Source organism: Oryctolagus cuniculus, chromosome 13, assembly GCF_051225735.1.
Source record: "Oryctolagus cuniculus isolate XC-2025 breed Fujian yellow rabbit chromosome 13, ASM5122573v1, whole genome shotgun sequence".
Lineage (NCBI taxonomy): Eukaryota > Metazoa > Chordata > Mammalia > Lagomorpha > Leporidae > Oryctolagus > Oryctolagus cuniculus.
In genome coordinates, this window is record NC_142879.1 from 63,764,496 (window position 1) to 63,784,635 (window position 20,140).

Sequence of the window (20,140 nt, forward strand, 5' to 3'; positions counted from 1 at the left end):
ATCTTAAAAAACAAAATCAGGACACCATCTGACGTGTAGCATTTGTATAGAAACATCTCACCTTAATAGTTAGACCTGGAAGACAAATGTGAAACAGACCAAGGAAAGATCATAAAGCCTTTCCAGCAATGTGAGATCAAGTATTTTTTTTTTTAAAGATTGATTTTATTTATTTGAAAGACAGAGTTACAGAGAGAGAAACAGATAAAGAGATCTTCCATCCGCTGGATCACTCCCTAGATGGCTGCAACAGCCAGAGCTGAAGCCAGGAGCCAGGAACCAGGTGCCTCTTCCGGGTCTGCCTCATGGGTGCAGGGATTCAAGGACATGGGCCACCTTCTACAGCTTTCCCAGGCCATAGCTCAGAACTGGATTGGAAGAGGAGCAGCCGGACCAGAACTGGCACCCATATGGGATGCTGGCGCTTCAGGCCAGGGCTTTAACCTGCTATGCCACAGCTTCAGCCCCAAGATCAAGTATTTTTGAACAAAAAGCAAAGTGTATTCATTTATTATATTTATTACTTGAGAGAGAGACACACACAAAGAAAGAAATCTTTCAACTGCTGGCTCCCCTAATGGCCTCATTGGCTAGATCTGAGCAAGGCTGCAACCAGGAGCCCGGAACTCCACTCAGGTCTTCCTCGTGGGTGTCAGGGGCCCAAATGCTAGCGCCATCCTCCACTGCTCTCCCAAGCCCATCAGCAGGAAGCTGGATGGGAAGTAGAGCAGCTGAGACTTGGACCAGATTTCTGTTAAGGGATGATGGCCTTGCAAGCAGTGGCTTAGGCTGCTATACCACAACACCAGCCTCAACAACATAATATTTAATACCAATGAAATCAATAGTTTTAAATCAATGGGACCACATCAGCCATATTATTAATCTTATAGGAACCAAGCCTAGCTGCTCAATTTGAAAGCCCTCCTAAATCAATTAGAATGATAGAAAATAATTTAAAGAAATCAGAAGCAGAAATGACACTTGATCTTTCAGGTTCTAAAATTCATAAAGCCTAGCAAAATGGTGAGGCCATAACAGATAGTTAATACATGTGTGTTGAACTGATTTGTTTATCATAGGGATGAATTCCCTGATGCCTTCAAAAAATGTGTTCTGGATATGCATCTACACAGTGAAGACACAGCACTGAACAAAACAGAAGTCCCTGCTCTTATGGAGCACAACTTTCAGTGTTAACAGAAAAAACAGAGCAAGGAGGGGACACTGCGTCCATGAACATCACACAGGGAACATGAAATACAAAGCTACACATCACACAGGAAATGTGAAATACAAAGCTATAAACAGCAATTGGCTGTCTGTGATATATAACACCGAATCCACCCAATAAAAAAAAATCCCTTGCATCCATTTAATAAATGCTTAGGATGGTGCAAGTCTTACAAACTGTTTTGATAAAAAAAAATAGGCTTCCTTCACTCAGAGTTCACAGGCTAGTGAAGACAAATAAATATGCAAATTAATAATTATTAATTCTTGTAAGTGATATTAAGGAAAAAAAGAGGTTACACACTATCGCAGGTGGAGCAGTGAAGGAAAACCAGTGCTTCTGGAGAAGTGGAAGGAGGGTAATGTGACAGTGTGGGATGTAGGGGGAAAGGGAAGAACACAATTTCATTTAAGTTTTAAAAAGTTTACTCATACTTCTCTGGGGTCAGGAAAGAAAAAAACAGGTGGTATCAATTTAGCAACTATCAAATTTCTCCAAGAGAGATAAGAGGATGGCTTGGATTACTATGATGGGGGAAGGAACAGGTTAAAGAAGGGAATAGTTTTGAGATATTTCTGAGATACAAAATTAATAGTAAACACCCTTTAAAAAAAAAGCTACACATGCTTCCAATATCAGAGTGGATTAAAAGATACATGTCTTTATAGGCAGCAAGAAAGAGATACCATTTATACTTCAGCATGTTGAGGGATTTGAGTCAGTAACTTAGGGAGAGACTGAAGAAAGCTAAGTACAAAGCACCTGTGGAAAAGCAAAGACCTCCCAAGGCTTTAGAAAGTATTTCTGTGGGCACTTCATACTATTTTCTTAAAAGAGGCCCATCATATAGAATAGTTATTTTTCTAAGTCACTTGGCTAAGTTTCATGAGAAAAACTCACTAAATTCTGTAATCTGCCTAATACTATCAAACAAGCCAAGTAAACATTTATGGATATAAAAGCTAAAACTGTATTTCTTTGTTATAAGAATGGAACTGGAATACCATGTACAGATCTCTCAAATATTAAAATGTATTTTCTACCATATTTTACATCTGATCAGATTACAATTTTTCCCATTAATGCAAACTTCACGGTACTGTATTACACATACTAATTAGCTTTGCTATGAAGGTATGCACAAGCTAAAAAGTAAACACAGATGCCAATAATTTTTAATTGCAGCTAAAAGCAACATGTCAAAACAAAAAGTTAAAAATAACAGTGATAAAATTTAGTGGCTTAAACAATGTGATGTTTTTTAAAAAATCCATTTGTTGATCATAATTATAAAAGAAGAGCTTTAAAAATGCTTGAGTGGATGTTACAGATTATAGAACTTGGCTGTCCAAACTCATACAGATATTTGAATGGTGAAGTCTCACAACAGCTAAAGGGTTAAGTCTAGAGCTTGCTGGACTAGGGGAAGACAGGATCTAATGATGGTGGCTAGGAGGTGGGCCCAGTAGGAGGTCTTAAGTCATCAGGGGCTTGCCCTCAAAGGAGGGTTGGTTATGTAAGTCGAGCTTGCCTCCCACACCTTTCTCCTTTCTCTGCTTCCTGGCTCACCATTTCATTCTCCTTCCACACCAGCTCCACCACGTGTCTGACCAAAAGGGCTGCCCATTCTGCAACCGTGAATCTACAATCATAAGCTGAAATAAACTTTCCTCCCTCCAGAGTTGCTCCTCTCAGGTATTTTAGGTGAAATAATGAAAATCTGACTAATAAAGTATAAAACAGAAGTATAGTGTTTTCATGTAAATGATTTTGAAATACAGATCTACTTACATTCATCCAGGACAAAATACTAAATAATGAATTTATAAATCTAATTTACTTCATAGACGTTTTAAAGGAAATGAGATTTAATTTCTTTAGACAGGAGGCAGAGGAACAGTCCTTCTTATATCTTCTCCAATTTATCACTCACCCTCTTCACTGTTTTGTGGTAGGTTTTTTTTTGATGGAGGTGAGGAGTAGGCCACAAAGAGGAAAGGGACATCTCTACTCCACTATCAAGAGCAACAAGGATGCTACCTCCTTCCACACCAACTCAGCAAGTTGGGTTTTATTACTTCCATTTTAAGAGTAAACAGATTCTCATCTCATGAGTAAACACAGAAATCAAATTACTCAAGCTGCAGGTGGAGAAGCTAGTACTGGTCCCATGTCTAAATCCAGTATTAATGGTCTTTCCCACTGTACAGAAGTGCATCCCACCTTCAAATAGCTTAGCTCCTACTTAACTAGGTACTTCCGCCCTGCTCATATTATTTTCTCCATCAGAAGCAAGTTGAAATCAAGACACATTATGTCTGAAACATTTTCTTCATGCATCTCGAACAGTAACAGAGACCTAACAAAGGAGTGGGAACAAGTAGGGTAAATGCGAGGAAGAAGGTAGAGAAATGTTACCCCAGCACACTTTTTTTTTTTTTTTTTTTTTTTTTATTTCAAGGCAGAGCTACAGAGAGGAGAGACAGAGATCTTCCATAAGCTGGTTCATTCATGGCTTCCTCCGGATCTCCCATGTGGATGCAGAGAGCCCAAGGATTTAGGCTATCCTCCACTACTTTCCCAGGGCCACCAGCAGGGAGCTGGATTGGAAGTGGAGTAGCCGGGACCCGAACGGATGCCAATGCTAAGCACCATGGCTTAATCCGCTGCACCACAGCACCGGCCCCAGCACACTCATTTTCAAGAAGACCACAGTAACTACCAGTGATCATTATTAGTGTTTTACTGTCTCAACAAGCCATGTGCTAGCAATCTATACTTACTTTTTTTTTTTTTAACCTGAGAAGAAGTGTGTCATACTTATCAAGCTCTCAATCTGAGGTTCTAACTGCTCTTTTAAAACTTGAACACTGGCCTAGATGCCAAACTTTTTTTGAAAACTGATTTATTTCAAAGTCAGAGTTATAGAGAGAGAGGGAGAGAGACAGAAACACAGAGATCTTCTATGTGTAACCCAGATGGTCGCTACAGCCAGCACTGGGCAAGGCTGAAGCCAGGAGCTACTTTCAGGTCTCTGCATGGATGGCAAGGGCCCAAACACTTAGGCCATTTTCCAATTGCTTTTCCCAAGTCATTAGCAGGGAGCTGGATAGGAAGTAGAGTAGCTGGGACATGAACCAACACCTATAAGGGCTGCTGGCACTGCAGGCAGCAGCTTTACCTGCTACACCACAGTGCCAGTTCCCCAGATGACGACTGTTAAAAAAAATTATTTATTTGAGGGGCAGAGAGACAGAGACACGTGAGTGGTCTCATCTGCTGATTTGCTTCCCAAATGCCCCCAACAGTGAAGGCTGGGTTGGGCAGAAACCAGGAATTGGAGTTTCAATCCAACTCTCTTGTGTGGGGGCAGGGATACCAACACTTGAGCTATCCCCACTGCCTCCCAGGGTCTGCATTAGCAGGAAGCTGGAGCCAGGGAATGAATCCAGGTACCACAATGTGGGACACAGGTTAACTTTTAATACCTCTCCCATGCTGCAGCCATTGGTCACACTGTCTTCTCATTGTTCTTTGCTTTCTATTCTCTTTTTGAAGACTTTTCATCTTGATGGAATAAATGAAGGCACAATTGTTCTCTATTATCAATGAGCCCTGTATCACCTTTCTCAAGTATTACCTTTGATAGTTTGGGTCGATGCGCTGTTTCAGATGTTACTAGGAAGGAGGGTTACATGAACTCCCTTGACTTCCATCACAGTGTAAGCATTTTGGACCCTAGTCTTTCTTAAACTGTAGAATGCCTCACTTAGCTGTTTTGCTCTTCACTACATTCTCTTGTTCTTTCTACCTCTCTTGATTCCCAGTATTGGGACAAGTTAATCTCTACTCTCTCACCTCTATATTCTATAGCTTAAAAAAAAAAAAAATTGCCTCTTGACTAGACCATTGCCATCCCCCTCCAAGCTCAGCTGAGTCTTCTCAGGTGTCATCACTTATCCCTATGAGGTCATGATGCCAGTCCTCAGGAAGGTTGTTTCAAAACTCTCCCCTCTTGGCATGCATGCTGACATGTATACACTTAACTGCTACGCCAGACCTAGCTACTGAGGTACTGAGGTACTGAGGGCTGGAATTCAGGTCAGTTCTTCCGTTCAAGTCCAGAAGCTTTTTTTTTTTTTTTTTTTTTTTTTTTGACAGGTAGAGTTGTAGACAGTGAGAGAGAGAGAGAGACAGACAGAAAGGTCTTCCTTCCGTTAGTTCACTCCCTAAATGGCCGCTTCGGCTGGCGCTGTGCCGATCCAAAGCCAGGACCCAGGAGCCTCCTCCTGGTCTCCCGTGCGGGTGGGAGACTTGGGCCATCCTCCACTGCCTTCCCAGGCCACAGCAGAGAGCTGGACTGGAAGAGGAGCAACCGGGACTAGAACACGGTGCCCATGTGGGATGCCAGCGCTGCAGGTGGAGGATTAACCAAGTGAGTTACGGCGCCAGCCCAGAAGCTTTTCATTAAGTTGTCTCTCTTTATCTCAACCTCACCCCCTCACACTTTCAGAATGTGAACTTAATTCCCACACAGAAGTGAAGCTATGACTAATGTGTCACACATCCAATCACTCCGTCCTCCTGAAAACGCATTCCGCTCTTAGTTCCTATGGCGTCACAATCACTGACTCCCCCTCTCTTGGCAGTCACATTTCCCTAGTCTCTTTTGCTAGTTCTTTCTCTGAACCCTTATTCTAGAAGTGTACCAAGACTCAGTTCTCAGACCCCTTTCTCCTCCCTAGCTACACTCCTTATCTTGGTGAATTTCAGATTGTGGCTCAAAGAACAGTCCATATGCTAGAACACTTCCCAATTTCTACTTCCAGCCTACATTTCTTTCCTAAACTCAAGAAATGCCTAATTGATACAGGTGTCTAATAGGTGACTTAAACGTGGGTATCTAACAGAACTATCAAATTTGACATATCCAAAACCTAACATGTAATCTTTCCTTGAAATGTTGGTTTTTCCCACAGTCATCATCATTACAGTGAATGGGAACCCCATTTTTTTTTTTTTTCAGTTCCTCAGGTCAAAAACGTTGCAATGATCTTCAAATCGTTTCCTTCTCTCATTCTCTACATTCAACCTGCCAGGCAATTCATGGTGTATTCTCAACACTGCAGACAAAGTGACATTAGTAAAATGAAGTCCAGATCATGTTATCATAGCGCTTAGAAATTTTCAATGATTTCCTTCTTCATTCAGAGTAGAAACCAACGTCTTTACAAATCTGTAAGTATCTAAATAATCCCACATTATTCATATTCTTGTGTTATACCAGCCATGCCAGATTCCTGGCTACTCAAAGCACATGCTAACTATGCTCCTTTTTGGGACCGTCTCAGTTGCTACTGCCTCTGCAGGGAGCAATCTTCCTCCGGAAAATCTGGAAAGGCTTCCTAACCTCCTTCCAATGCTTACTGCAATTTCACCTCCTGGGCGATCATTCTATCTAAAACCAGAAAACCACCAATAATCACTACCACCATTACTCCTTTTTCCCCTGCATCAGTTTTTCTACAGTATGCATTAATTTCTTACAGACTGTGTGATTTATTCATGTATGTATATTGTTTTTGTCTCTCTCCTGACTAGTATATAATTTCCAAAATAGAGAGAGTTTGATTCATTCATATGGTCACAGTGCTTGGAGTATCATCTCACAGATAATTATGTTTTCCAGGTATATTTATGGAAAGAACGAATGGATGAATAAATAGTGAATGAAAGCTCTGGTACATATTGCTGATGAATGAGGATGTCTTTATGAACTTTAAGAAGCAACTCCAGAATACAAACCAAAACGCCACAATGACAGCTGATGAAGAAGGTACAGCAGACAAAACCATCATTCTGATAAACCAAAATAACAGAAAATATTTAATATACAAGTTCTAGAAAATTAGAAAATCTGAAAGACTAGGTCAAAGAAGCTACCAGATGATGTTAAGAGCATTTAGCTGTATCCCCCAGTAATTACCGACAAATCCAAGATGAACATGCTGGCCATGAACATGTGGCCAAACCACAGCACTGGGTTCATGTTTTAAGGGATCTATATGCAGGAAAGGGTTAGCATAGAGGTTTGGATTGCTCAAACACCGCACATTCCCCCAAAAGGCGAGTATTCAGGATTGACCTTTGGCTAGCTTCTAGGAAGTAAGCTCTTATCACCTAGAATATTCTGCCCGAATTCTGGCATTTTTTTGTCAGAGATCTTGGACCACAAGCTTCAGTCTGCCTAGATGGGTTTACTGTAACACCAGGATGAATACTGACTGCTGTGTGCCAGATTTTCCTCTGGGGGGCTCAGTCAGAACAGCCACGCAGGTGCCACTTGCCTGTAACTGACCATCGAAAACGCTGGAGTCTTCTTTGACTGACAATACTTCACAAGTCTTGTTACATACTGTTGCTGAGAGAAATAAGTACATCTTTGTGACTTCAAGGGACAGGGCACCAGAGAGCCTGCCCCTGATTTCTCCTGGACTTTGCCTCATGTGGCATTCCATTTATTGATTTTAATCTGTATCATTTCACAATTAACAAACCACACCTAGGTGTTATATGTACCATTTGTTTCTTTTTGATTCTTGCGTCACTGAAGCTCAAGGTGGTCTTAGTGACTCCTGACACAGCTAGCATTGGAAGTAACAGGACTGTGAAAACAACTCTGACTCACCAAAACATGACAAAATCACTCTTTAGAAAAAGAAAGGATGACAGGGCACGTGAAGACAAATCTTTGATGCTTAAAAGAATAACAAACCACCCATGTGTAATAAGTTACTAATAATGAAACTTGACAATGGGACTTAAAAATGATATACCCAAATCTCAAGGATTTAGCTTACTGGATAAAGGAACACAAATAACAAGAAACAAACAACCCATTGGTATTTTTAATATCTTTAATAGCTAAAATGAAAGTAAAGGAATATGCAGCGGTGAATCCTGGAGCTCATAAAGCTTGGATTTTTGACCATCTAAGCCATGGCTGCTAGTTCCAGGGCTACTGCATAGGAAAAGGTTATGCTGAAATAACAGAATGCATTTCTATGGCCTCTGGATACCAAAAATGTGATCCAGGTAGAAACCCAAGAAACTACAGAAACCGGAGGCCACAGTATCAACAAGTTCTCTTAATTTACAGATCAGTATCAAAAGGTTCCTCAGGCTGGTGCTGCGGCTCTTTAGGTTAATCCTCTGCCTGCGGCACCAGCACCCCGGGTTCTAGCCCCAGTTGGGGCGCCAGATTCTGTCTGATTGCTCCTTTTCCAGTCCATCTTTCTGCTGTGGCCCAGGAGTGCAGTGGAGGATGGCCCAAGTGCTTGGGTCCTGCACCCGCATGGGAGACCAGGAGGAAGCACCTGGCTCCTGGCTTCGGATTGGCGCAGCACGTTGGCCGTGGCAGCCATTTGGGTGGTGAACCAACAGGAAAAGGAAGACCTTTCTCTCTCTCTCACTGTCTAACTCTGCCTGTCCAAAAAAAAAAAAAAAAAAAAAAAAAAAAAAGTTCCTAGTTCCTCAAAAACTTTTATTGAACTGGATTATGAGTGACCATATCTTTGGTTCTGAATGCTACAGAGTGAAGTCTGCTTCTGTGGATTCAAGACCCACAGCTCACTAATGAATACCCACAGATACCTGTACATTATCCAAACACACAACAGAGTGTTCCCAAAGGGACAGACTGCCTAGCAAAGTGGATAAGGGCCACAGTAAGGTTTACCCTGAAAGGAGAATTGTCCTTTCCCTCCTGTAAATGACACATGGCACTCCCCAGCAGAAGTGCCTGAGCAGCTGCACATGCAAGCCATGCCACACTGGCTTCTCCATCATCGGGATGTGCATTTACTTAAATGCCCTGACCAAGGGAGGCCTTTTTACACAGGTACCCGACACAATCTAATGGCCATAAAATCAAGTAATAGTTCAAGAAGCCGTGTCAGATTTGCTGTCTCACTGTCTGCTTAACAATTGTCCCAATTCTGCACTAATTTCTGTATCCTTTATATTTTCTTTATCTCCATGGCCTCAATTTATAAAATGAAGGAACTAGGCTACATGATCAAGTTCCTTCAAGTACCAGAACAACTTCTTTCAACAGCCTTCACTGGATTCATGGTTTTAACTGGCATGTCTGTCACCCTCACTCTAAACTTTAGGGCTCTCAGTGGGCAGGGCAGATATTTAAAACTAAGAGCCTAGGCCGGCGCTGTGGCATAGTGGGTGATGCCACTGCCTGCAGTGCCAGCAACCCATATGGGAGCCGGTTTGAGCCCCCGATGTTCCACTTGTTATCTGGCTCTCTGCTATGGCCTAGGAAAGCAGTGGAGGATGGCCCAGGTCCTTGGGCCCCACACCCACATGGGACACCCACATGGGAAATTGGCAAGCTTAAGTTGTTGTGGCCAAATGGAGAGTGAACCAGTGGATGGAAGACCTCTCTCTCTCTCTTTCCCTCTGTCTCTGCCTCTCTGTAACTGTCTTTCAAATAAAAAAAAAAAAATCTTTAAAAAAAAACCAAAAAACCCACCACTCAAGTTTAACTTCATCATTTCTATTAATAAAGACATACCCGAGCTGAAATGATGCTGTTTCAGCAGGGAGGAGCACTCTGCAGCGTGAGATGATTCTTGAGAGATAATAAGTTGTTAAGAGAAAGCAATGGAAGCTAAAGAAGGACAATAAAAGGCAAGTTGGATTAAAGATTGAAATATGAAGATATCTCACTTATATTTGCACCAATGTTTGCTTCTTTGGCTCAAGCACGTACTGAAAAAGAGAGTGTGATTTAGCTCATAATAAAGCAAAACTCACATACAAAAATAAAAATCACCAAACTAGGCAAGGCCTTAAATGGTTGCTAAGGTATGTTATGAATAAGTGGACATTGATAGAGATGAGCCAAGGTCTTCATACAGCACTATCAGAAGTTGTGCGAACCAATGGGATACCTTGTATGTCCCTCAATATTGAAGAGTCCTAAAAAATTACACTCTAACTTCAAGGAATGTAAAAAACTAGGAGGTAGAGAAGACAATGAGGAGGCTTTCTTCACATCACCAGAGGTGATGGTCTATCAAAGTAATCAGGATTAGGATGGACAGAGAAGCTATGTCTTTTTGGACCTATCCCTGGTTAGGGACTGAAAATTATATGCAAACCACAGGTAAAATAAAGGTTAAGAAGAAACATGCCAGGGGCCCAACAAGAGAGTCCCATGCACTGTAACTGCAAAACCTGGTGGCGAAATTCTAGCAAGGACTATGATTAGACTGGGGGGAATGTGGGGAGTCGGTCACTGATGGGATTCAAGGGCGAATTCTGGATGGAAAGTAAAATGTCTGAACAGACTACATGAGTGGCCACGTCCACTTAACCTGAATATGCTACTAGGAAGGATATTATATCTGCCTAGAGAGCACTTCAGCTACTATACTACAGAAATAATGTTGATTTGTTCTTGTAACAACTGCACATGCTAAATGGAAACCTATAGTATTTCCAGAGTCCACACAAACTGCTAATTTGTAACATGGTGAACAAAAAGAGATTATCATTGAAATTAACAGATGAGAAGCTGGGGCACTTTTACTTACAAATGCTCTGTAATAATAACTGTGTATACTACAAAACAGGTGGATGGCTTGTGTAGACTAATAGTAGCTTATAAGACGTAAGTAGTATAACCTACAGTATCAGCAGTTCTTAATATCATTACTACAGTGCAAAAAATATAACCATATAAAAACAGACATTCAGTTACTGATAGTTCAGGTGTTTGCCTTGGTCCCAGTCTCAGGAAAAAAAAAAAAAAAACTACAGTATCCCTTGAAAGTGGAAATAATCACAATTTACTTTAACTGTGTTGACATAGGGTCATCTGAATTCATCAGTTTACTATCATGCTAGATTATGCTACAATTGACTAGAATGTAGTGGTAACACACAAGAATATCAGACGAGGCGATAAATCCAACAAATACCCAAGGACCTACCCAAACTAAAATACAAGGAATCACCTGGGCAGGAGCCACTATGGACATTCCATAGACAATTAAAAATAAAGAGTCATTATTGCTTATCCACAGAAGTAGGTGAGAAACACCACAGCTGATCAAGTTGTTTGGGTTTCAGAGAACAACATTCCACACCTGGGACTAGGGTTAACTTTAATTCACAACACTACTTAAATAGGATGTATGCTGTGTACTTAAAAATGTTTGTGGAAAAATAAAATGAACTTAAAAGTATACTGTGGTACATGAAAATTCTGATATATACCCAGAGTTTTTCTTTCCATAATGCACATTTCCATGACATTTCCAAAGTACCTTCATATTTGAATGCAGGCCTAAACAATAGCAGGCTAGATCTCAATTGCAGAAGCTCAGTCAACGCATGTAGGTCCTTATGATCCTAAAGATCCACATTCTTGTGTGATTTTAGGAGTATCTGCAAATTATACTTATGTGAAACTGGGGTGACAGCAAAACCAAACCAAGCCAAACCAAAGACCATTAATGTTGCCCAGAACCAACCACTGGGATCTTGGACCAGAAAACTTCCAGACATGGAAATACAGTACACATGTTTACAGAGACAATTATTGGTTGCTAACTGTTATTAATTAAAACTACCATTACAACTAAAGGATATACTATAATCTTTAAGAAACACTCTAAGAAAGCACTGCCCAGAAGAGTCCCATAATAAGACGGACACAGTCTACAGGAAGAGTTCTGGGAGAGGACTGTAAGGAGGTCCTTACCATACTTGGCAGCAGGCAGGCTCTTTCTCACTACTCAAACTATGGAGCTGAGCAGCAGCCAGTACCCAGTGCCACATCTTACATCACAGGGCAGTGTCCAACGAAGAGGTGTCAACTCATCATAAAAAAGTGGCTTGTCTACAGAGGGAGGGCAGTTCCAAAGTGGCACAGACCACTTTCTTTTTCAAAGGCCACCACATTATAACTGAATCAGCTCAGGACACTCAACTGCATACTGTTTTTCATGCAATGAAGAGTGAAGCAAACAACAGTAAAAGCACCAATATTTGGGGGTTCACTGATAAGTGGGCTGATGGGCAATGGGAATCAGGCCTACTGAAGGGATGAACGATGAATGAGGCATGGCCCTGTGACAGTCATTATAGAACTTAAAGGGAACATGCAAGTAGGACAGGATGACACCCATGTGAACCTCCCCTCCTTCAGGATCAGAGCATGACTGAAAGCAGCAAGCGCTTGCCTGATGTAGCCACCTGGATCCATAAAATGAACAGATACAGGGAGAGTTGCAGCAAAACAAAGATGGGATGACCATGAACATATACCTATTGCACCCTCTGAGATACAAAATGTTGATGAGAATTGTCCTATCTGCCAATAAGACAGAAAGAAACTGCAGGTGGCTATGGGGCAGATTTCCCAGGAGGAAGTACCCCTCCAACACATCTGGCAAACACACTGCAGCGGACCACAGACAATATCCTCTGGAGGTTCTGGATTGGGCTTTGCATACTTGGCAGTAAAACATCAGAAGAGGACTGGAACAGAAGACACCATATGCCCACCAACTGACCTAGTGACATGTCATCAGACGAAGGATCACAATTCACAGCCCACAACCACATCAAATGGATGCAGCGATTTTTTTTAAAAGATTTATTTTTATTTATTTGAAAGACAGAGTTACAGAGAGAGAGACAGAGAGATAGATAGAGAGGTTTTCTATCTGCTGGTTCACTCCCCAGATGGCCCCAATGGCTGGAGCTGTGCCGATCTGAAGCCAGGAGCCAGGAGTCCCCTCCGGGTCTCCCAAGTGGGTGCAGGGCCCAAGGACTTGGGCCATCCTCCACTGCTATCCCAGGCCACAGCAGAGAGCTAGATCGGAAAGGAGCAGCTAGGACTAGAACTGGCACCCATATGGGATGCCGGCGCGTCAGGCCAAGGGCATTAACCCACTGCACCACAGCGCTGGCCCCGAAGCTACATTTTAAGATATCATATTACCCTCAGAGTAACAGTCTGACAGCCAGACAGCCAGACAGCTAACTGACATGTGAAGCTGAAACATTATTTAAAATGAGAGGGGATAAAGACAGGAAGTGCTGATACACATGCCTTCACAGGTAATACTCAACATGAGAAGAGCCAAAGGGAAGGTGCCTTTGCAATAGATTCCTCTGATTTTCTGGTACACGTGGGGACGTGCAGGAAGAAGAAGACACTTTCATGACCATACAGTTCTCCCCTACATCACTTCTACTTTCTTTTTTCCTACTTGGCACAATGTCCTATGGGCAGGGCCTCAACTATGGGCACTGGAAGCAGAGATAATTCCTAAGCAAGAAATTCTATCTTTAAACCATTATGTCAAACTGAGAGTCCAATGAGATGGATTATGCCTTCATTTCATCTAGGAAAATGGATTGATCAAGACAGCTCACCATGGGGCTGGCACTGTGGCACAGTGGGTAAAGCTGCCACTTGCAGTGCCAGCATCCCATATGGGCACCGGTTCTAGTCCCAGATGCTCCACTTCTGATTCAGCTCTCTGCTATGGCCTGGGAAAGTAGTAGAAGATGTCCCAAGTCCTTGGGCCCCTGCACCCGCATGGGATACATGGAAGAAGCTTCGGCTCCTGGCTTCAGATTGGCACAGCTCTGGCCATTGCGGCCATCTGGGAAGTGAACCTGCAGATGGGATATCTCTCTTTCTGCCTCTGTGCCTTTCAAATAAATAAATAAACAGCTCACTAGCATGTACCTATGTAATCCAACCTGCAACTCTTTCTGTATAATGAGAATAGACTGAGGGAAAGGTACCTGGTAAACTACTGTTGCAGGCAATCTGGTTCAGCACATCCTTTGCAGACTGGAAGAATTCTTTCTGCCTACCTGGGTTCCTATTTCTGGGTACCACAATGGAATTAAGTTAGAAATCAGTAACAGAGAAACAAACAGAAAAACTCACAATCTGTAGAAATTAATAATAATGGAAGGAATTAGAGATGAATGAAAACATACCAAAACTTATACAAGGTAACACAAACATTGCTAAGGGGGAAATTTATAGCTGTCAGTGCTTACATTAAATAAGAGCAGTGATCTCAAACCAACAACTTGATTTTATAATTTCACAGACCAGAAAGGGAACCAAGTAAACTCAAACGTAGCAAATGGAAGAAAAATGATTAAAACAAACAGAAAACCCATAAACATCAACAGATACAAAAGTTGGTTCTTTGAAAAGATTAACAAAATTGACACAGCTAGTTAAACTGAGAAAGAACAAATACTTATAAGGAATGAGGGAAACAGAAAAGCACCATGAGAACACCACAATAATCATTACTGTAGACAAGAGCCACTGATGAGCAGCACAATTATTAGACCAAAGTTTAAGAAGAAACAGGAGATTTGCATAGTCTCAGAGTATTTCTCCTAAGATACTTATTACAAAGGTGTAAATAGTAACTTTGCAGTGGAGAAACCCAAGTTAGTCAAGTGTTGAAAATGGATGTCACAGTAAGACCTGTCAACATCATTTACTTCCTGATAGGATGCTCTCAAGGGTACCTCAGGAATCAAACCCTAGGCCTTGTCACACTCCAAAACCCCACACTGTTCATCATTTTGCTAGGAATAACTATAATCCTTTCAAGAAACTGGTAAACGGATTTGCTGCACAAGGCAGAAAGGAACTACATCAATCAAAATAGTCAATCACTTGTGAAATATACCCAATTCTGCACACTCGGAAAGGTATAAGTAATTAGTGGGATAAGACAGTGTTAAATAGGATGTTCTCAAGTCTCAATAAACAGAAAGTAAATAATGAAGTGCAAGTGGAACTAGTATATAAAAGGGAAAACAAAGTAATAATTTACCATGCTCAATAAAAAGTAGGTAGTAGTAACAGCAGATATTTATCATACTGATATGTTTATTTTTATTTAACAGTACTTTAAGTTTAATTATATTCAATACATAATTTATTAAATTTATTTACTAATGATGGCAAATACAATTAAATTCATTTCTTCATTTAATCGTGACAACAATCCTATGATGTGAGTAGTAGTATTTTCCTCATTTCTCAGATGAGGAAACAAAGGTATAAAATGCTGAGTGACTCTGAGGAAGGATCAGAGGGTAGGCAGCAGAGTCTACATGCTACACTATACTACCTCCCTGAAAATAGTTCAATTATCAGGATATGCCAGATACTGTACTAAAATATATATACTAATCTTGGGAGTATTCCTGCCTAGGAGGTTTTATTCTGCCAACTTTACAAATAAAAACACTAAGGCTCTGGTGAGCTGTCCACCACACTATAGGATACCTGGTGGGCTGGCCTTCTGCTCGGTAACTGTCAGAAGTATTCTACCCCTTGAAACACTAGATACACAAAAATGTACCATCACAAATAGGTCATCACGTGCAGTATGAACCCAGGTCTACATGACTTCAAAGTCAATATTCTTTCTGGTAAGAGACACCAACTTGTGAAGGAGCTGAGATTAAAATAAATGTTCAAAGTCAAAGGGAGCATAGTTTTATAAAGCACATGGAACAATGCACTGCAGATGAGGAGAACATGGATGAAAGTACCTGAAAAAGTAGTTGCTAAAGTCTGACACTATAACACTGTGCTAAGTCATCTGCAGAACTGAATAAAATACAAAGCATGGACCAACTTGTAAAGAAGTCAAATTTGTCTCTTGAGGGAACTGAAACTAAACTCAGAACTCTGAGTGAGAAATGACATTAGTTTTTAAATTATTTGTAAAGATCTAAGTTGAATAAAGTCCTGGGAGTGGGGATCACAATCTCCTAAAACAATTTCAAACTCAGGGGCCAGCGCTGTGGTCAGTGGGTTAACACCCTGGCCTGAAGCGCCGGCATTACATATGGGCGCCGGTTCTAGTCCCGGCTGCTCCTCTTCCGATCCAGCTCTCTGCTATGGCTTGGGAAAGCAGTAGAAGATGGCCCAAGTTCTTGGGCCCCTGCACTCGCGTGGGAGACCCAGGAGAAGCTCCTGGCTTATGGCTTTGGATCGGCGCAGCTCCAGCAGTTGCAGCCATCTGGGGAGTGAACTAGCAGATGGAAGACCTCTCTCTCTCTCTCTCTCTCTCCTCTCTCTGTGTAACTCTTTCAAATAAATAAATAAATAGTTTTTTTAAAAAAGAATTTCAAACTTGATTTATCTTAGTTTTATCACTCTAATATTTTCTAATCTATTTAGGATGCTTTCCCATCTGATGTTATAAAAGCTCTGTAATTTATAGCACAAAATCATCCACACTATTCTACTCAATCTTTAATAAGAAATTCAAAACATCGAGGGGAAATATTACAGAGCAACACTAGTGTAATTAGTGACATATCTCACAAACATACAGTTAAACATTCTCTGGAGCACACACACTGACTGCACATCTTTGCTTCCTCAAGGGAATTACACAGTTTCAATGGGACAGGCAGTGTGGTGTAGCGGGTTAAGCTGCCACTTCAGACACCCTCGTCCTATACTGGAGCGCTGGTTCAAGTCCTGGCAACCTCTATTTCTTATCCACTTGTGGGCTAATGTGCCTGAAAAGGCAGCAGATGATGGCTCATCTGCTTGGGCCCCTGCCACCCATGTGGGAGACATGGATGGAGTTCTGGTTCTTGTCTGTGGCACAGCCCAGCCCAGCCCAGCCCTTGTGGCTGCAGGGATTTAAGGAGTGAACCAATGGACACGAGATTCTCTCTTTCTCTGTCTCTCACATAGAAGAAAATAAATAGACTTATTATTATTATTATTATTAAAGAAATGCACTGGCACTCTGGCACAGCAGGTTAAGCTGCCACCTGCAACACTGGCAACCCATATGAGCACCAGTTCAAGTCTTGGCTACTCCACTTCTAATTGGGCTCCCTGCTAATTCAACTGGGAGAGAAAAGGAAGACGGCTGAAGTAGTTGGGCCTCTGCCACCCATGTGGGAGACCTGCATAGAGTTCCAGGCTCCTGGCTTTCACCTCGCCCAGCCCTGGCCCTTGTAGCCATTTTGCCAGTGAACCAGCAAATGGAAGTTTTCTTTATGTAACTCTGCCTTTCAAATAAATAAATAAATCTTTTTTAAAAAATAGCTTGAGCATAAAATATTCATATATTAACTTTTGAAAACCTTAATATTATAAACAAATACTAATACATAGACATTAATATTGAGGAATCCTACAGTCAATATTTTGATTTTTTAAAGGTATATATTCATGAGCACACACACACACACAAACATCACAAGTAACAATTTAGTAAATAATTCTAATAAACAGTTACCTTTGCAATAATGACTTCTTTCTTCAGAATCTTCATAGCATAATATTTCCCACTTGCCTTCTCTCGAACCAAAATGACTTTCCCAAAAGTGCCTTTACCTAGTAGTTTCAAATAGTCAAAATCATTCATTGTCTGAAAAATACAAATTAAAAATATGAAATATTTGATGCAATGTATTGCACATATATACAGATTTAAATATTCATTCAAAAACAAAGTTTACCAATGTCTATATATCCTTAAATGATAAAGAGTCAGATTGGCACTGCACACCTCATCAGCACTCAGTATGCTGAAAATAATTTAAGCAGTTCTCAGATATTTTAGAAAGTGACTCTAAACTTCTAATTCCTCAGATCAAGTTATCAGCTAAGCAAAAGCCCATAGACAGAAGGAGAAAAAAATCACCACTACTCATTTTCAATAACTCAAGTTTTCAAGGATTTAATAATGCTCCTACCTGCAGACAATGTGGTAATTAGAAATGCTCCACACAAACATTCTAAATATGCCTAAGTGGTCAATATTTTAAAGGAACTATTTAAGAATGTATTCCAAAGTATGTATGGAATGCAAGAAACAAAGTTATTTTTTATAAGAGATGTTGAGTACAACCCCAGAGTTCAGGGAAAATAAATCTAAGAAAGACAGCAGTCGTAGCTTCTGAGAAAGCAACTGGTGCCATTCAGAACAGGAGGGCAGGGAGCTCTGAGTGTCTCTGACCCAGCTGCTTTCACCTCTCACTGCGGAGCCAGGGAGCTGCCCAGGATTTTGCCAGGCAGCCCCGTCCATCACTTGCACTCTGCCCTCTCTGAGTGCACCTTCCTGCTCTGCTTTACCTATAACACTCTTCCACAAACTCCCAACATTCTGAAATTATTTCTTCACTAAAGCCCTCCCACAGACAGCTTCTTGTTTTTGGCACACTTGTCTTGTTTTGAAATTTCTCTACTACCATGTTAATGGGCTTTGGATGGAAGGGGCGAGAACACTGTATGCTCCATTTACTTTCTTAAACTTAAATTGAGTTTGGAGGTTTATAAGTAACAAATTCACTATTTGGGTCTCATCACACATTAAGAAGTCACTGAGAAGTTCTTGGCCTTTTGTAACCTTTTCCTCTTTACCATCCATCTGAATTCAATGTGAGAAATGTCTTAATCAGAAACCTTAGCATCCAGCTTCAGAAATAAGGCAAAAAGCAAATTCAATTCAAAATGACTAGAAGAAAAAGAATTAGGAAATAAAGATCAGAGCAGAAATCAATTAAATCTTTTAAAGAAAGAAAAAAATGGTAGAGAAAAATAATCAATGAAGCTAAAAGTTGGTTCTCTAAGAACATCAATAAAAATTGATTAAACCCCTAGCCAGATCGGTCAAGAAAATAAAGACAGAAGATATAAACTACCAGTATTGGGAATGAGGGAGGTGACGTCACTGTAGACTCTACAGATATTAAAATGAACATAAAAGAAAAGTATAAACGCCTACCATTATGCCATTTGATTGACAACTTAGATGAAATAAACAAATTCCTTCAAAGTCTCAAACTAGTGAAGCCCACTCAAAAAGAAAGATGATTTGAATAGCCCTAAATTAAGGAAATTGAGTTTGCAGTCAAAAACTTTTCAAGCAAGGAAACTCCAGCCTGGATAATTTCACTGAAGAACTCTACAAGCATTTAAAGAAAAAATTGATGCTAATATTCTACAAACTCTTCCTGAAAACTGCAAGGAGGAAACACTTCCCAAGATACTCCAGGAGGCCAACAGCATTTTGACAACCAAACTAGACAAAGACCTTCCACGAAAACTGTGGGCCAACACTGCTCACGTACACACGTGTAAAAATTCTAAAACGTTCAGAAACAAATGCCTGCTTTCATTTTCCGCATTACTTGCTGCTGTACTTTTGATGATATTCCCGATATATCAAGTTACAACATCTAAACTATTTAATGACATCACTAGTTCAATGAAATGATAAGTAGCAAAGAGATACTTAGGAAAATAACACAGTACATTTATCAATTCAACCTAAGTATCTGGAATATAGTAATAAAGTTAATGTCATCTGAACAAATAACAGATAATATTAGGTAGATATAATTTCATTAATAGATTTAAAACAAGGAATATGAAATAATCACAAAGCTATTGGCACTAGGCAGTCTCCAAAGATAGCTGCCCATAATCCCTACTCTCTGTATGCACACTCCATTTTTCCATGAAGAGGTGGAATCAATTTTCCCTCTTCTTGGGCTGGCCTCATGTCTTGCTTTGAACATAGTCTGTTACCAAAACAATACTATACCAACTGCACATGTAGCCTTACAGCAGCTTATACTTTCTGCCTCTTGGGAACTAAAAAGCCTACCCAGACTATCCTGCTGCAGCAAGAGAAGCCAACAACAGTTAGCACCAAAACCCCAGACATGAGACAGGTTTTCCTGGATTGCCGGCATAGGCCAGGTGCCAGCTAAAGGCAGCTGTTTAAGAGAACCATGTGAGACCAATAGAACTGCCTAGTCAAACCACAGGATCCTAAGAAATAATAC

At 40.8% G+C, this 20,140-nt stretch overlaps 1 protein-coding gene across 5 annotated transcripts in view; it reads right to left on the reverse strand.

Moving 5' to 3' along the window:
• AKT3 (AKT serine/threonine kinase 3) overlaps positions 1 to 20,140 on the reverse strand; it is a 308,783-nt gene that overhangs the window by 86,495 nt on the left and 202,148 nt on the right. For all 5 annotated transcript variants that reach the window (XR_007909725.3, XM_070055614.2, XM_051820800.3 and 2 more), the window contains exon 6: positions 17,584 to 17,715. Coding sequence is in view for 4 of the 5 variants with exons in the window: in XM_070055614.2 (XP_069911715.1) it covers positions 17,584 to 17,715 (132 nt within the window). In the remaining variant the exon portion in view is untranslated. The remainder of the gene's footprint in view (positions 1 to 17,583; positions 17,716 to 20,140) is intronic.